Source organism: Carettochelys insculpta, chromosome 2 (assembly GCF_033958435.1).
Source record: "Carettochelys insculpta isolate YL-2023 chromosome 2, ASM3395843v1, whole genome shotgun sequence".
In the NCBI taxonomy this organism is placed as follows: domain Eukaryota; kingdom Metazoa; phylum Chordata; order Testudines; family Carettochelyidae; genus Carettochelys; species Carettochelys insculpta.
In genome coordinates, this window is record NC_134138.1 from 161,293,695 (window position 1) to 161,312,318 (window position 18,624).

At 48.1% G+C, this 18,624-nt stretch overlaps 1 protein-coding gene across 1 annotated transcript in view; it reads right to left on the minus strand.

The window, feature by feature from the left end:
- SLC9A3 (solute carrier family 9 member A3) overlaps window positions 1–17,910 on the minus strand; it is a 90,934-nt gene extending 73,024 nt beyond the window's left edge. Inside the window, exon 1 of the mRNA XM_074987925.1 lies at window positions 17,721–17,910. Within this exon, the coding sequence (XP_074844026.1) occupies window positions 17,721–17,910 (190 nt within the window). The remainder of the gene's footprint in view (window positions 1–17,720) is intronic.
- Between the last annotated feature and the right edge of the window lie 714 nt (window positions 17,911–18,624).

Genomic DNA, 18,624 nt, shown 5'->3' on the forward strand with positions numbered 1-18,624 from the left:
CCATCCGTACACAGAAGTATAGCACGGTTGAAAGATGATTCATTTAACTGCAGGTAGCAGATATTTATCTACTGTCAAGCTTGTTTTGGTGTCCACTAACCTGGTTCGGAGTTTGCCATGTTATTTAAAGTTTTTCTAATAAAGTACTGGAAGGATTTCAGGCCTTTCTCCATGTGTTGTTTTCCCATACATGGAACGATAACTACCCTCTCTACCCAGTCTTTTATACTAGGTCACCAGTTCAGATTCCTGCACGCAAAGGAACAAGTATCAGTCCCCACTATGGGGCAGCACGTCCCAGGACCACCAAGACAATTGGGGTGGGTAGCTGTCATCTTCCCGGTTTTATAGGAAATCACTTGTATTTGTCTTAAAAAAATCTTGGGTCTTCTACGTCTATGTCTCTACTGAAATGCTATATGTCACAGCAGCTGTAGTGCTTCAGTGCAGATACTTAACTACAAGGAAAGGCAGGGTTCTCCCATCACTGAATTTAGCAAAGACCCCTACCCAACTGGTAGACAGTTTAAGGGGACTTGTTCTCTCCAGACTGTGGATTCTTCTCACCGCAGAGAGGCGTAGCTGTGCCAGTGGAACTTCTCAAGGTAGATCAGCCCTTAGCGTGCTGCATTAAAAGCTTTCTGTCAGAACACACAGACGAAATGAAAACAAATTACACTCCTCAAATTCAACTCCCAGCCACTAAGGATATACCTCAGAGTGGCTCTTGGGGTTGTTTTCTCTCTTGTGATGTCATCCTGCTTATTCACACAACTATACCCAAAGCGATGAAAAATATCATCCCCTAAAACCATCAAACTAAAATAAAGCTGATAGTGACCGTGGGGGAAAAGCAGCTTCCTGCTTTGCAGCAATCCCCAGCAACAGCATTAGAAGGAATGAGAGATGCTGACTGCTTGTGTGGTCCAGGAAGCAGGGAGACTAGCCCACTGCAGGCAGAGGCAAAATGCCAGGCACACTTTTTCCCCCTCCTTTCAAAAAGCAGCTGCAAGCACTCCTGACTCGCACGTGTCATAGCACAGCACACCAGCCTGGGCACCGTTTGTGCCCCCTTCAGGCCAAACTGGCATAGAAACTGGCCTGCCTTTTCAATACCTTACAGAGCAGTGGTTCCCAAACTTTTCGGCATCACACCCCCCTTTTGATTTGTGAGAAATCCATACGCTCCCCCCACCTCTTCTTACCATCATCCGACCCCGTTTAACAAAAAATTCAATTTGTTATTTAAAATAAACACAAAAACTTGATATAAAAGTTATGTGAAATTAAAAATAAGCACAAGTAGTTTTCGTGGCCCTGGTAAGTGCCTGGTGCAGCCCCAGCTGGCCAGCTGCCTGAGCCCTGTGCCAGCCACCTTCTCAAGCCCTGCACCACCGGGGCCAGACACTTGCCCACCCGCCAGCCACTGAGGCCAGAAGTCTGCCTGCTCACCTGAGCCCCATGCTGCCGGGAACCAGCCACCCACCAGCTACGAGCCAGCTGCCTGAGCCTCCCACCCAAGCCCGACACTGCCAAGGTCAGCTGCTTGAGCCCCACACTGCTGGGGCCAGCCACCCGCCCGCCAGCCCAAGCTGCCTGAGCCAACTGCACAAGCCGTGCAACTCCCACAAGCCATACGGCCGCCCAAGCCCTATAAGCCCCACAAGCCACCCACCCGAGCCCCTCCCCTCCCACAAAGTCAGGCACTACCAGCCCCCCCACTCTTACCCCATCCCCCTCTACCAAACAAGACACACTCAACCCCACATCTAACCCTATCCTCCTCCACACTCACTCACCTTTGCACATGGGTCTTCACCAGCTGCCTGCTTTTTATAGTGGCTGCACCGGGTCACCCACATAAAATGGGAGGGGCTGAGAGCCAGAAGCAAATGCTGGCTCTTTCTGCAGGTAGGGACGATGATGCAGGGGGGCCAGGTCACCTTGCATCCCCCCCCCCCCGGAATTTCTTCATGCACCCACCATGTGGCATGTCCCCCCAGTTTGGGAAACCATGCTATAGACCACAAGGTAGAAATCTTGCAATAGTTCATAATTCATAGTCATATTTACAGATGTCGCGCAGAGAGATTTATGGTAAGGTCCTTTTGGTAAACTGTAGAAATGTTAATGACTGAGGCCAACATGTCCCTCTTCTTCTATTAGCAGTTTAAGGGCATAAACTATTATATAAAGCTTTTGGTGAAAAAAATATGAACTATATTTCCAAGGATCCTGAGTTTAAAGAAAATAAGATTCAAATACTGCTCTCCATTCACTCTTCCTTCTCTCAGATATCCTCAGAGCACAATTTTTATTGATGTGTATACATTTCATGACATGTACAATAGAACAAGTCCTTTCACGTATCCCTTCCTTCCCTCTCCCTCCCCCAGCTGCTACCCCTTCTCTCCTGTTGATCAACACATCCAAATTGACGCAATTGGTTTTATTTGATTGTGCAGTACTTTATACATCTGGACACCCAGGCTGTGTCGACACTTGCATTCCTCTTTCAAAAGAGGCATGCGAATAAGGGAAGTCGAAAATGCAAATGAGGTGCAGATTTACATATCTGATACCTCATTTGTATATTCTTATTTCAAAATAGCTTCTTTTGAAAGAAGAAAACTAGTGTAGACACTGCTCTTTCAAAAGCAAACCCCATCTTCAAAAGAATCCTTCTTCCCTTTAAAAAAGGGAAGGATTCTTTCGAAGATGGGGTTTACTTTCGAAAGAGCAGTGCTACACTAGCTTTCTCCTTTCAAAAGAGGCTATTTTGAAATAAGAATATGTAAATGAGGTGTCAGATATGTAAATCTGCACCTCATTTTGCATTTTCGATTTCCCTCATTTGCATGCCTCTTTCAAAAGAGGAATGCAAGTGTTGACACAGCCCCAGTGTTTGAAAGATAGTGCATGCCACTGAAACAAGCATGGCAGTTTATAAGTCTGTTGGTAAAATTTAAAAGTTGCATGTTCCCACAACACCTGCCATGGCAGGAATAAAGCATTGCATAAATGCTCATTGAAATAAACATACATTCCTAACTACTTCTCTCCAATGGCAGATAGGCTAGTTGTGCACAGAAGTAGCACTTGCTCACAAATGAAGAGGACTACAAACCAGTCCGACTTCTACAAAACCCCCATACCTCACTAATAATCATCTAGCACAGCTAATTTTAATTGATAACCATTGCCTGGAAAATCAGCCCCTCACACACTAATCATCTTCTTCATTCAACTCAATAGCAATCCAGCAATTCCCAACTGCTCCACCTGACCAGAGTTAAAAGTTGCATGTTCTGTTGCACGGTGGAGGGAAGAAAGAACATGAGGAGATAAAACCATGGCCAGACTGCAAGGTCTCAACTTCCTAGCTTTGCCATGACTGAGGATGCATCCTCCTAAGTAACCCCAAATGGTTACTAATCGAGATTTTTTAAATGAAATTATATTCCATATGGTGAAACTGAGACAGAGGGAAGACATGCCCAGTCATTCATCAGGTTAATGGCAGCATTGGGGCTTATAGCCAGCTCTCTGTTTCCTAGTCCATTGATTTACCACTGTGCTAACTACTCATAATTAAGACCTGAGAAATTTTCCTAACACGCCTTCCAGAACTATACGTGCCTTTGCTGCTCAGGTGTCTGCTGTTTGGGCATGAATTCTGAGCCCCCACTTAATATCCCTTCTCACTACACACTTCTCAATTTTTGCCACCCCCCGCAGATTGGTTAATATTGGGCAATGGTTTAAGTGTATAGAAACAAGCAAGGGAGTCTGCACCTAACTAGCCAAGGAGAAGTGCCACTTCTCCCGCTCCTCTGTCTGGGACATCTGTTCCCTCCATCTTCCACTTACTAGAACCTCACAATTATCACCATGAGGCCTGACTTACAATTTTTTTCATTCTTCGGGTTGGAATTCTGCATAAAGGCTAGGAGTTTTTTCCCTTTGGTTAATGAACACAGAATTTGATGGCACTGCCTCAAGGAAATATTTCTGAGCCAGTGGATTTTCCAAGCCTTGTTTATAATCACCATCTTGTAACTAACCCCACTTTGTCCACATGGCCTCAGCCTGTAAGTGCAGCCAGTGAACAGAAACTGGATGGCCTAAATAGATGGAGCAACTTCAACATAACCATGGTGGAAAACACTTTGGGCCCTTCCACTATTAGGCCCACCTACTTCAAAACTGGCTGATGGAATTTGCCCTTCTAAAATTATCCAATTTCCCTTCTCCTTGAATATTATTTAAATATTTGTGCTTTAGTTAAAAATGTTTCCCCTTGCTATCTTGCATTCCATCTTAGCTCATCCTTGAGAGATCACAGTTTCAGTATTTATAATGCTTTTACCTTGCAGACAATTGTACCATCAAGTTACAGCTTTCACTGGGATGAACATTTCACAAGTATCATTATAAACTGATTTAAAATAGTAAAAAACAAACAAACAAACAACCCAGCTTAATACACAGCCCTGGCTTTGCTATTTGTGAGATCATTTTTACCTTTAATTTTCGTTCACAAGAGCAAAGCAGCGGAGAAAGGGCCACAAACCACACTAGTTCTGCTGTACAAGGTAAAGGAATACTCAACACTCAGAGTATTCCTCTGAGAAGCCTAGCCCAGAGTTTCTCAACCAGGGGTACATGTGCCCTTGGGGGTACACTGAGGTCATCCAGGAGGTCCATCAACTCATCTAGATATTTGCCTAGTTTTGTAACAGGCTACATAAAAACACTAGTAAAGTCAGTACAATCTAAAAGTTCATTCAGACAATGACTTGTTTCTACTGCTTTGTAGGCCTTATGCTGAAATGTAAGTACGCTATTTCTATTCCACTGATTTACATGATAAGATGGTAGAAAGACAGCAAGTTTTCAGTAGTAATCTTCTGTGACATTTTTGCATGTTTTTAAGGGAGGTGTAACTCGCTGGTATGCAAAACAAGTCTGACTCCTGACAAGGATACAGCAATCTGGAAAAGTTGTGTGGCTCCTGATTCAAGGCCTCAGATTACGTTAGGAAAATGTTTCTCAACGGGGGGGTATGTGAGAGAAGTATGGGGGTACTTATATTTTTTAAAAGGAGTACTTTATAAAAAAGGGTTGCAGAACACCAGCCTTGCTCATCATCGGAGGATACAGAGGAACTTGCAGAGGCCAGAAAAGCATTTAGCAAGGCATCAGCAGCCCCTATAATAGTACTAGTGAAATATTGGTAAAATACAGGTAAAGAATACTAATTTAAATCCAGACCATTCAATTAAATAGCTTTTTATAGTGAAACCCACTGGCTTTTGTCATTCTTGGTTCTTTGCAGTTTTGGTGATACAGGTCTGCAGTGTCCAATCCAAGGAAAGCGAACTCAAACACTCACTTCCTATGCTAACAAATCGCAAAGATGAATTGCTTGGTGAGCCAATGAAAGGAAAACCCACATACTTCTGTAACTTCACCCTTTCAAAAGCCTGGCTCCCAGAGCAATATCTGGAGAAAAGTTACTGAAGCTCTGTGGTCTGCCACACCACTGTGCCAGAGACCTACAGTCAATTCATGCATCTGCCGATCACTCTGAAAAAGTGGCTTCAGATCGGAAGACAGTAAATTTATGGTTGCAGTAATCCCAAAACTACAGTATTAAAAAAGGATTCCGTTATCCTGCAAAGGACACAAATCACTTTCTGTACAGGAATCCGAAAGTAACACATGGCACAGATTTCATCTTAGGAATGCAGGCTGGAATTGTATTCAGGTCAGAGCAGACCCTTAAATGACACTGTTTCCTTACTTAATTTGCACAAGTTACTATTTTGTATGTGCTGTGTCACCTGTGGGATGTAATCTGAATCCTGCACAGCTACACTGCCTTGATATCCTGCCCCTTACTGTAAATAATTAAGACTTGTAATTTGCAAAGCTGTTGTGTACAGAGGGAGGAGGAACAGGCAGAAAAGAAAAAGGAAGTTGTCTCAGTGACACCTCCTGAATGTATTAAATTAATCAGATGGAAACAAAGCGTGATCACAGGCATCCATTTACAGTATGTAAACTAAAACATGGGCCTTGTAGACATAGTTCCTTGAACTGGAGACACTGACCTATTAAACTAAGGTTCAAAAAGTTTGGTTTAAATACAGAATGTGCCATATACAGAGGTAATTCTTCAAAAGCCAAAGATTTATTACATTTAGGACTAAGCATCTACTCTAAATAGCAAAAGAAATAATTATTACAGTGTACAATGATAAGATAGTACTCTATGCTGCGTGAAACTAGCAGTGACCTACCAAACTGAAGACAAAAATCCCAAGGTTAAGTATTTCTAGGTAACCATGTGGCTATCCTTAGAGAGATGATAGGGAGGACCCTGACAGAGTGAAACCTTATTTGCAGCCTCACTGACAGAAGGGCTGAGCAGCTCCAGATCCTGGTAAGGGAGCTGCAGCTGTTTATCACTTTTGGAGGGAAAATATAGACCAAAAGATTTGCTCCTCTTTAGCCATTCCCAAGATGGTAATGTTGGGAGATGGAACAATGTTGCCCAACAGGAGCAAAATCACACCTTACTTGCTACAAGACAAGCCATAATTAGGGTCACCATCCGTCCCGTATTAGGTGGAACGGTCCTGTATTTGGGAAGCCAAACAGGCATCCCGACATTTTTAAAAGGGACTTATTGGCTACGTCTACACATGAAGCCTACATCGAAGTAGCCTATTTCGATGTGGCGACATCAAAATAGGCTATTTCGATGAATAACGTCTACACGTCCTCCAGGGCTGGCAACGTCGATGTTCAACATCGACGTTGCGCAGCACCACATCGAAATAGGCGCAGCGAGGGAACGTCTACACGCCACAGTAGCACACATCGAAATAAGGGTGCCAGGCACAGCTGCAGACAGGGACACAGGGCGGACTCAACAGCCAGCCGCTCCCTTAAAGGGCCCCTCCCAGACACACTTGCACTAAACAGCACAAGATACACAGAGCCGACAATGAGTTGCAGACCCTGTGCATGCAGCATGAATCCCCCGCTGCAGCAGCAGCAGCCAGAAGCCCTGGGCTAAGGCCTGCTGCCCACGGTGACCATAGAGCCCCGCACGGGCTGGAGAGACAGCGTCTCTCAACCCCCCAGCTGATGGCTGCCATGGAGGACCCCACAATTTCGAAGTTGCGGGACGCGGATCGTCTACACGGTCCCTACTTCGACGTTGAACATCGAAGTAGGGCGCTATTCCGATCCCCTCATGAGGTTAGCGACTTCGACGTCTCGCCGCCTAACGTCGAAGTTAACTTCGAAATAGCGCCCGACGTGTGTAGCCGCGATGGGCGCTATTTCGAAGTTAGTGCCGCTACTTCAAAGTAGCGTGCACGTGTAGACACAGCTATTGTCCCATATTTGGGCCATCCCCCTCTGACCTTTTCTGCCAACAGCTGCACAGACATAGCTGCTGGTGGGAGTCACTTCCCTGAGCCTCAGGGAATCAGGGAGAATGGGGGTGGCTGCCACGGCCCTGCTGCTGCCCCGGGGCTTTGCGGAGGGCCAGCAGCTGCAGCTTCCCTGGGGCTCCAGAGCAGCGTGGGGAGCTGCCACTTCCCCAGGGCTCAGGGAGGGCCAGCAGCTGCTGCCTCCTTCCCAGCTCCCCAGGGCCTGATGGAGCCAGGACGTGCCCCCCATCCCATATCTTGCAGTCTCGTATTTGGAACGGGGAGATATGATCTCTCTAACCATAGTCCTTCTCAGCTCTTTCACAGACAACACATTATAAACATGAAGGCTGACACAGCTGTGGCAATGGCTACACAGTATCTATCTGGAAGTGTCCTCTTCATTAGTTCCTTCCCTGTTTAACTTACACACCCCCAGATCCTAAAATGCATCTGCTAACCGTGTCCTTTTTCCCGCAACCCTTCTGCCTGCTGCTGACACTGCACTGAGAAGGAAGAAAATGGCCACCATAGTTATTCTCTGGGACGTGGGTTTTGGTTTTACACTTTACTTAAACACTTTGGCTACATCTACACTAGGCCAAAACTTCAAAATGGCCATGCAAATGGCCATTTCAAAGTTTACTAATGAAGCGCTGAAATACATATTCAGCGCCTCATTAGCACGCGGGCAGCCACGGCACTTTGAAATTGATGCGGCTCGCCGCTGTGCGGCTTGTCCAGATGGGGCTCCTTTTTGATAGGACCCCGACAACTTTGAAATCCCCTTATTCCTGACAGCAGATAGGAAAAAGGGGATTTCAAAGTTGTCAGGGTCCTATCGAAAAGGAGCCCCCCCATCTGGATGAGCCGCGTCAATTTCGAAGTGCCGCAGCTGCCGGCATGCTCATGAGGCGCTGAATATGTATTTCAGCCCTTCGTGAGTCAACTTCAAAACGGCCATTTGCTTGGCCATTTCGAAGTTTTGGGCTAGTGTAGACACGGCCTTTAGGTAACTAATTCACTAATGCCACTAAAACTAATTTTCTTTATGCCACAATGCCGAGAAGAAAAACTTAGAGCGAAAAGATTTTGGTTTTGTTTACCTTGATGGGATGAGTAATTACTCCTGCAATCAAGGTATTGTCTGGGTATTTACACTATAGTTAGAGCTGTTGGACTCTTGCATTTTACAGCTTCATCCCTAGCCCAGCTCTTGACTAGTTGAAATTCTCCACAGGAATTCCGGTATTAAAAATTTTAACCACTCAATCTAAGAATACCTTCCTCTGCCCTTTCCCCCCCCTCTCGCAGTTGATCCAGACAGCCTTTTAGTAAAAACACCTGCAGCTGGCTCGCTTTGCAAGTACAATAAACCCTTAAAATGTGCGAGTTCAAGTTGCGCTTAACCTGCATTAACACGAGTTAAGCGCAACTCAAAATCTTGCTCCCCACAGCCCTGGCTCAACCTCCCTGCCCCAGTTGAACATCCACACACGACTCTGGTTTGCTCCCCACCCCTGCGCCTGGCTCTGGCTCCAGCTCACCAACCCTCCTGCGGCGCGGCTCACCACCCCCGCACTTGGCTCTAACTCAACCCCTCCATTCAACCACACCCCCTGCACACAGCACCGGCTCAAACTTTCTCCCCCGTCCCGGGCAGCTCCACTTTAACCCCCTCCGCCCCAGTTTAAACCCCCGTGCACAGCCCAGGTTCAAACCCCCCTGCAGCCCGGCTCACCACCTCAGCACGGCTCCAGCTCACCACGCCCATGAGCGGTTGTAGCTTAACCCCAACCCCCCACTCTGGTTCAAACCCCCACATGCACGGCTCCAGCTCAACTCCATCCTCCCACCACCCCCAGCAGCCCTAACCCACCCCAAGCTCAATTCCCCTGCTCTTCTCCCCTCCCACAGCCCCAACCCACCCCCAGGCTTAGCCTTCCCCAACGCCCCCCACCCCCACCCCCCACCCCAGGACTCACCTTCCAAGCTCCAGGTGTTCCTGCTGCTTCCCTGGCTACAGAACGTGTGTTCTGCTGGGGGACAAAGCGCCCGCCCTCCCCCCCGCAACTTACATTAAATTTGAGTTATGTGAGGGAGCGTGGGAACACAACTCTTGTGGAAACCGAGGCACTGCTGTACTGGGAGAGCTACAGTACAGCAGGAGATCTCTCTGAGGTCGCCATTGTAGACAGGACCTAAATGTTTACAGGACGGGGACATTATGTAGGGAAGGGAAGAAGCTGGGCAAGAAAAATGTCTTCCTTAATAAGCTCCTCCCCCTACTTTTTAACAGAATTCTAGATTCCAAAGTTAACTTAGCATTTTTTTGCATGCGTAATAATTGAAGTTGTAGTTTAAAGTCAAATAGGTTCCATTGGCAGTAGCCGGCTCAATTCAGATTACCAGGCCTAATGAAAGTTTTCCTGAAACAAAGACACAGTTATATATCCACAGCCCATGCTCTGCTGGAGACAAAGTTCACTGACACATCCAAAGAAAAAAAAAATCACAGCCAGTTAGGAAGGACCTGGGACCAGAGCAGCTGAGATGCACTGGTTTGATATCACATCACCCAGACTGCCTTCTGCAGCAGGCTCCTATGGATGAATCCCCAAGGCAGGGCTGCGGCAGGCCCAGAGGTGAATCCAAATAACTAGTGTTATGCTAGTGTGGTGACATAATGAATGACCCATGATCCCTTCAGAAAGACACCTGTTTCCCTGACTCCTCTGCTGGCAGGTGCTGAATGACCTCAGGCAGCAGGTAGAGCATGGCCGGGACAATGCTGAATCCTGTCCCCAGAAGGAGCTCTGCTTTAACAGCAACTTTTTTCTCTGTACGGCAGGGGTCTCCAATACATTTGCCAGCCACCGCATGTGGGGAATAGGGCACTGTGTTGTGGTGAATGTGGCTCTTAGAGCCTTTAAACGTGGCTCCCCCGAGAGCCGCATACAGGGAGCGTCATACATCCGCTCAGGGCTATGCCCCCACCCAGGAGCAGCACGTGGCAGCAGTGGCCCTGGAAGCTCCGGCAGCTCTGGTGAGTTGCTGGCATTGATTTAGAATGGGTGGGGATGGGGGTGCCTGGCTGTGGGGAAGGGGGAGGGCATTTATTTGGAGCAGGGGGGTGGGTGGTAAATGCGGTGAATATGGAAGGATGACAAGCACAGTGTGGCGATCTTTGAATTCCTGTTGGAAACCGCTGCTGTACAGGGAGCGTCCAAACTCTTCCAAAGGACAGCTCGAAAAGGTGGGAAGCAAAGTCTTGTTTCACTCAGGCATCACACCATCCAGGGCGCCAGCCACGGGCAATTGCCCCAGGGTGCTAGCAAAGGGAACGTGGGGGTGAGTTTTCTCCCCCTCCTCTCCTGTTGCCAACAGCAGAGATCGAGGCCAGCTCTACACCAGAAACGTTCGCGGGTGTAGCAATGTCGGTTAGGGAGATGACTTTTTGCCAACATTTCTATTCTAGCAAGAGCCCTAGTGTTGACCTACTCACATAGGTATAAAAGTGCTGTCACTGGGTATGTGTGCGCTCAGGCAACCAGTGTAAGTATAGCAAGTATACCAGTAAAAGCATGTTTTTGCTGGTATAAACTGGGAGGGTTTGCTGATACAGCTATACTGGCAAACCTTTGCTAGTACAGGCCCAGCCTGAGGAGGGTGGCAAACTGAGACACAAGACTGCAGAGGTGAGAGTGGTCACTTGTGCCACGTACGGTTGAGGTAAGCGAGGCAATCAGCAGTATTGCCACTGGTTACATCTCCCCCACAAAAGCAGGGGGATTTTTACTGCAGGGTGACTAACGGACATTTGCTTTCCTGCTGTCTAATGAAGATGAGGCACAATAGCTTTCAGCTTGGAATAAACCAGCAGTTCTCAAACTGTGGGCTGGGACCCCAAAGTGGGTCATGACCTTATTTTAATGGGGTCGCCATGGCTGGCTTAAACTCTCTGAGGCTCAGGGCTGGAGCCTGATCCCCACTGCCCAGGGCCAAAGTTGAAGCCTGAGGGATTCAGACCTAGGCAGCAGGCAGTCACAACTGGTGATGGGGGTTCCAGGAGTGTCACCAACTACATGTGCTCCCTAGAGCACCCCACAACCCTCTCCTGCCCTTCATCCCTGCCTCTCTCCTCCCTGCGCCTTCCTCTTGAAGCACTAATTCTGATGAGTGCCGGGGGCGGTCCTGTCCCTCCCCTGGATCGGCACTGATGGCAAGTGTGGGAGGCACTGGGGGTGCATGTGACCCCTTGTGAACCCCCATCTATCACCCCTGGAGGGAGGGCTCAGGTTACAGGCCCTCTGCCTGGAACTGAAGCTTGTGGGCTTTGGCTTTGACCCCTTCCCCACCCAAGGCAGTGGGGCTTGAACTTGGGCTCCCTTAGCCAGGGCAGTGGGAATCAGGTAGACTCTGTCTTTTAGTCCCACCTACTGGGGTTGTATAACAACTTTTGTTGTCAGAAGGGGGTTGCAATGCAATGAAGTCCGAGAACCCCTGAAATAAACCATGGGCAGGAGACTGCCTCAACGAACATGGTATGAACGACTGAATCTTTTCACCACTAGGATCTATTGCAAGACGGCTAATGCACATCAGTTACCCTGCAGCAAAATCCTTACCTTTCTTTGGTGGTGATGACATAGTCACTGTTAGCATGGCAGCACAAAAGAGATCAGCAATGTACTCTCTCTACATGGAAACAAAGTAATTTGTTTCCATTCTTCTCCTGAGCTTATTGTTTCTTCCCTCACCTGCTCCCTTGGATGAAATTTTGGATGCTTTCCTACGTTTGAGTTTTTTATAATATTCTTCTCTCTCTCTCTCTCTCATCGTGTATCTGCTATTCTAACTTTCTGGTCTTTAAAGGAGTGAGGTAAATTGTGTGCTTATTTTGTTTCTTTATCAAATCAAAGAGTCATGGAAGGTGCGTTTACAAAAACCACCAAAAAATGATGTATGAATCAGAGGCAGTGAGTATCCCTTCTCATTTTAAGCCAGGCTGACACTTGAATATTTTCCTGGCATAGTTATGTCCATTAAGGGTGTGAAAAGAATCACACCCCATACACAGCACAAACTAGAATTCCTAGTCTGACAACTGTTATGCAGGCAAAATAACATTTTTGCTGATATAAGATGCATCTCCACTAGGAGGGTTTATGAGCACAGCTATAACAGAAACCCCTTTCTAATGTAGACATGGTCTTATGTGTTTAACTTTATTCATGTTAAGATTTATTGGTCTCCCTGCCTAAGGATATTCATTAAGGAAAATTTCATGAGGAGAAATACATCGCATAGGCCAAAGGATAATATCTTGCACTCTAGAACAGTGTTTCTCAACCTTTTTTTATAAAGTACCCCCTTTAAAATAAAAAAGTATAAGTACCCACTGGTTGAGAAACATGGTCCTAAAATAATCTGAGGTCTTGAAACAAGTGCCACGCAATCTTTCCAGATAACTGCACCTTTTCAGGACTCAGATTTGTCTGTCATACCAGCAAGTTACACCTCACTTAAAAACTACTTAAATACAGAAACACGCAAAACTTATATCACATAAAACTTGCTGACTTTCTACCATCTTATTACCAAATAAATGAATTGGAATAGAAATAGCATACTGACATTTCAGTATAAGGCCTGTGGAGCAGTAGAAACAAGTTATTGGCTGAATGAACTTTTAGATTGTAGTGACTTTACTAGTGTTTTTATGGAGCCTGTTGTAAAACTAGGTAAATATCTGCATGAGTTGATGCACCCCCTGGAAGTCCTTGATGTACCCCTGGCTGAGAAACACTGCTCTAGAACACGTAACAGGAACCTACTAAAGGAACAGAACTCAATTAAGTATGATATATGTGACAGCACACCCAGCTGTATCACATAAGGTACAGTAGAACCCCAAGATATGCACACTCAAGTTGCATGAATCTCAGGTAAATGCAACTCTGAGTGGCAGAGAGCTGGCACCTGGCTCCACACCACTGAAGGGAGCTGAGAAACTGACCAGTGCAGCACCGCCTGTCAGTTTCCCGACTCCTACCAGTGGCTGGCAGCAGGGGGCCAGGCACCAGCTTCCCACCACTCACAAGAAGAGGGAAACTGACCAACACAGCAGCTGGTCAGTTTCCCTGCTCCTGTCAGTGGCGGTAGATGATAGTCTGACTCTTGGCTGCCGCCACTGACAGAAGCAGGAAACTGCTCCTGTCAGGAGTGGCAGCCTCAGTCTTGCCATCCCTAAGAGGAGTGGTTTCCCCGCTCATGTTAGGGGCAGAGAAAGTCAGGCTGCTGTCACTGACAGGAGATAGGAAACTGACCAGCCCAGCAAGGCTGATCAGTTTCATGTCTCTTGTGAGCAGCAGGGAGCTAGGAGCCAGGCTCTGGCTCCCCACTGCTCACAGGAGCAGGGAAACTGTCCAGATCTGTTGCGCTGATCAGTTTCCTGGCTCCCCTGAGTTATGCGAAATTTGACTTCTGTGGGGTTGCACAGGAACGCAACCTCCACGTAAGTCAGGGGTCTACTCTATGTCTACACAGCAAGTTATTTCAAAATAATGGCAGGTATTTTGAAATAACTTCATGAGCATCTACACAACACAACCACTATTTCAAAATAATTTTGAAATAGTGGTCAGCTTATTTGAAAATTGGTAAACCTCATTCCACGAGGAATAGTGCCTACTTTGAAATAGGGGCTATTTTGAAATAAACTATTCTGGAATAGCTTGTTTGAAATAAAGCTGCTGTGTAGACATAGTATTTCAGATTAGAGCTCCTGGAAGCTTCCAGGAGCTCTAATCCCAAATAGGCTCTCCTGTGTGTGGACACACTATTTTGGAATAAGTTTTGCTTATCTTGGGGCTTCCCTGTAGTGTGGATGCATTATTCTGGAATATCTTATTTTGGAATAATATCTCTGGAATAAGCTTTTCCAGAATAATTCTGTAGTGTAAATATACCCATAGTTCTCACCTCACTGTCCGCAGACCCGGACAATCCAAGGAAAAGGGTATGTCATGTGGGAAACAGTGAAGGGTGACAGATAACTGCTGACCCCACCCCCGTAATGGCAATCATGCCAATTTGGGCAAGAGGGAGAAATATCCTTGATGCAGGAAAAAAAGCAAAAGCAAGAGGAAAGACAATGGGGAAAGTGGCTGCTTCCCCAAAAACTGGAACATCACATGTAATTTTCTGCATTTTTGAAGAGCAACCCACTTCAGACAGAATAACTATATGCAAATACTCCGCAAGTTCTGCACTAGCATAATTTGCCAATTGTTCTGCAAAAAATATAAATCACAATGGCCAGGTCCTAAATGCACTCACAGGACTTACCCATTAGAAGCACAAAAATATATGTAAAGCCCTTATCACTACCGTGGGGGAAAATAAAATGGGCAGTTAATTCCACATGCAAAGGGAGACTGACTTGACCACATTCCATTCATTAACTTCCAAGGACCCACCTCCTACAAAATCACGTAGTTTGATTGCATTTTTACATAGATACAAATTCATTTAATTCTCACCATCCATGCAGGTCTCATCAGCAGAGTAACTATGGAGGCACTAGCACCACCTTAATAAAATCAAAACTCAGAGCAACCTTTTGGTATCAGACAGTTGATCAAGCAATTTAAAAACATGGGACTGATTCTCTGCTGTGCTCAGAACAGCAGATGGGGCTGTTAGAGCTCCCTCTTTCTCTTCCCAGCCCCAACCCCAAACAAGTTAGAACAGCCCCTAAGGATCATCTGCCATCCAGGGATTGCTGGAGCATGTTGCACTCCAGCCACTGCATTTACCACAGGTGCCTTGTGGGAGCAGAAGATGCACTGCCCCCTTATGCCTCTGCCAAAATTTTAATTGGGAAATGGCACTGCCCCCATATGCCCTCCACCTCTCAGGTTGGTCCTCATTGCCTTCTCTCCCACCTCCTTTCAGGCAGCAGTCACCCTGGTTTCTACCCACCCCCAAAAAGCTTCTCCCATCCGGACACTGCCACTGCACCAGCAGGCAGGCACAAGAGATGCTTCATTACTCAACCATTCTGAGGACGAGGACACCTCCACCATTCTGAGGTATCCTCAGCCAGGAGGCTGTCGTTAATCTGTGCAGACTTCGCACTATCTATGAACAAAGAAGCAAAGGGAGACAGAAAGTCTGCCTCTGTGCCTTGCATTTCATTTTCTTCCTCTTTCCTTCGATTCCTCTCTCTGGGAGTTCCCCTATAGTCTTTTTCTCCCTCCTCCCCTCCCACCTAAATCCTGCACAACCACGTTCATGTCCTTTTTACCCCCCTTTTTTCCAGCAACCCTGTTTAGTCAGCAGTTGAGCTAACTCACACAAACTGTGAATGGACCATTCGAAGATGTGTTAACTATTTAGCTAAATAGCCTATTCCAGCTTGTATTCAGTTCTCACCCTCTGAGTGCTATTCCCAGACCTGAAGATGAGCTCTGTGTGGCTCAACAGCTTGTCCCTCTCCCCAGCGGAAACTGGGCCAATGAAAGATATTACCTCACTCACCGTGTCTGGCTGGGGGCAGGGGAAGCTCCTCCTTTCTATTCCACTCTCCTCTAAGCCACTTCACCCTGTCTGCAGTGGATCTGTCCCACAAAAGCTCATCACCTAATACATTATTTTGTTAGTCTTTAAAGTGCCACATGACTGCTGGTTTATTTTGATAGAATACAGGCTAACACGGCCGCCTCGCTGCTACTACTCTGTCTGCACCAATCAGCATTGGTTCCTTCTGCATTTCACTCATCTGCCAGGAGGCTGGTGGGAACAGCTGAACCAGCACAAGCCCTGCTACTAGTGCTCCACAGCATAGTTCTTGCTCGGTGCCTCTTCGGAGACCGTGCCGAGTGAAACACAGTTACAAAAGCAGGCAGAGGGAAAGAGAACCATCTTGTATCCCTGTCCACCAGCAACAGGTCTGAATCCGTGGAGGAGGCTTGAAGAGAGCTCCAAACATTTCAAATCAGAGCCAGATGCAGATCCTGAATGATTTGCCTCCGCTTGAAAATGATACTGGAACAAATCCAAGGACACTAAAGACTTAATGGACACCTCTATGCTGCACATTTACTCAGAACTTCATGGTGAAAGCTGAAATAGAACTCATGCTCCACAAGTGCCTTACAACTAAACCAATGGAGAATCCCCACTAGCTAGTGGCTGTACAGAACTTAGGTGATTCAGCTGTACAGCACCGGCTCCACGCAGCAGAGAGCAGTGGTACAGGTATACAGAAGCCAGCTCCTAGCTACACAGCCCACAAACTCTGAAATGCTTTACTAGGAAAGTAGCCCAAAAAGACATTTGTAAATATTTTACTTATTATTAATAATAATAATAATAATAATTTGTAAATATTTTTACTTTTTAATAATAAGTTGTTACTATTGTTTGCATTATTAAACTGAAGTAAGGAAATTCCTCCGTAAATTGTGATGGCCTTCAGCCAGCCAATGGTCCTTCCATTCAGTTTCTTTCGGAGGTGAATCATCACTGTGGGATGTTTAAGATTACAGGACAAACGGAGATCTGTTGTGAGGCATTTTGGACAAGAAGGATCAAACTATTACATTAATTTCAGCTACCCAGTCATTCACTAGCAGACGCATAATTGCTCAGACATTAGAAATAATAATATGGAGAGAGAAATTCCTAAACTTTCAGAAATATCACATGGATCGGGGGAAAAAAAAGCCAGCAATAGCTGGTACTTAACTAAAAGAAACAAACGGACCCCTATATAAGTTAAAGAGTTGCACTTCTGCATTCTCCTCCAGGTAGGACTATAATACATTGCAATATTCATGTGAAGTTTCGTTCTAGCACATCGCTGGCAGTCACAGAGGAGGAAAGATACATCATCATAAGCCAGTGCAGTCATTTTATACATAACCATATTTGATTCCCTATCCCCTACGTGCCTTCCTCTGGCAACCGTTACCCGGGACACTCAGGCTGCGTTCAGGAACCATCGGATACAAACGCCGTGGTCTTGTCCCGGGGAACGAACTGCGAGAAGTCCCGCGGCACCTCCCAGACTGCCAGTTACGAATGAACTAGCTCCCGGCCGGCAGGTCTCGCCAGATCCGCGCTGCGGCAGGCGGTGGACGGCACCGCTCCGAGCCGGGGCTGGCAAAGCCGACAGGCCACAGCCCCCCGGGTATAGCAAAGGCACCGCTGCCGCGTAACGGGGGAGATCGGAGGGGGCAGACGTCCGCGCCGCCCCGGACTCACCGATTTTGGCCAGGCTGGCCACGAGGATCCACAGCGCGATGATATAAGGCTCCTGCACGTGATGCCACTTGAAGGAGACCACCTGAAAGGAGGGCGGCCCGCTGCCAGCTGCGAGCTCCCCCGAGCTCCTGCCCTGGGCCAGGGCGGCTGGCAGAGCCGGGAGCCCCTCGGCTGGGGGCACCTGACCCATCGCCGCGCACGGCCAGGGCTGGCAGCGCCAAGCGCTCGCCGATGCCTTTGCCCCGGGTGGGGAAGGCTCCCGGCGTGCAGGCGCCGTGACCTCCCGCCCCCGGGGGGCGGGCGGCGGCCGCTGCCTCCCTGCTGCGGGCCGCCAGGGGTCGGGACAGGCGGGGCGCGCGGGCGGATGCTGCAGCTCGGGGCCCGCTGCCCGCCCGCAGCTGCCTTTATGGGGCTGGCCCCGGGCCGCCAGAGGCGGAGCTACGCTCCCCTCTCCTGCGCCGCGCCCGCGGAGCCTACCGACGGCGGGGCCGGGGATCACCGCCAAGCCGGGACGCTGGGCCAGCCGCTCCCCGCGCAGCGCCGAGCACTTGGGGCCCGGACTGGCTGGCGCCCGCCCGTCAGAGCTGCAGGCGCTGCCCCATGGCGGGCGCCGGGCACCGGGGCGAGAGCCCCCTGGAGCCGCAGCAGGGGACGTAATCGAGCCCCTTGAAGAAGAGCCTGGGCCGGCTCGTTCCCCACGGGCCGATCGCAGTCCCAGAGCCCCCCCCCCACCCATGCACACCCCGCAGCCTGCGGGGGAGGGGACCCTACGCCGGCCTAGATCCGCCCGCCCGGGCTGGGCTAACCCTCTCCCTGGCGCTTCCTGCCCGGCTCTCGTATGGGACACGGCGAAGGCTTGCGGGGCCAGCCCCCGGGGGAGCGCCGCGTAAGCGCCTCCCTAGCG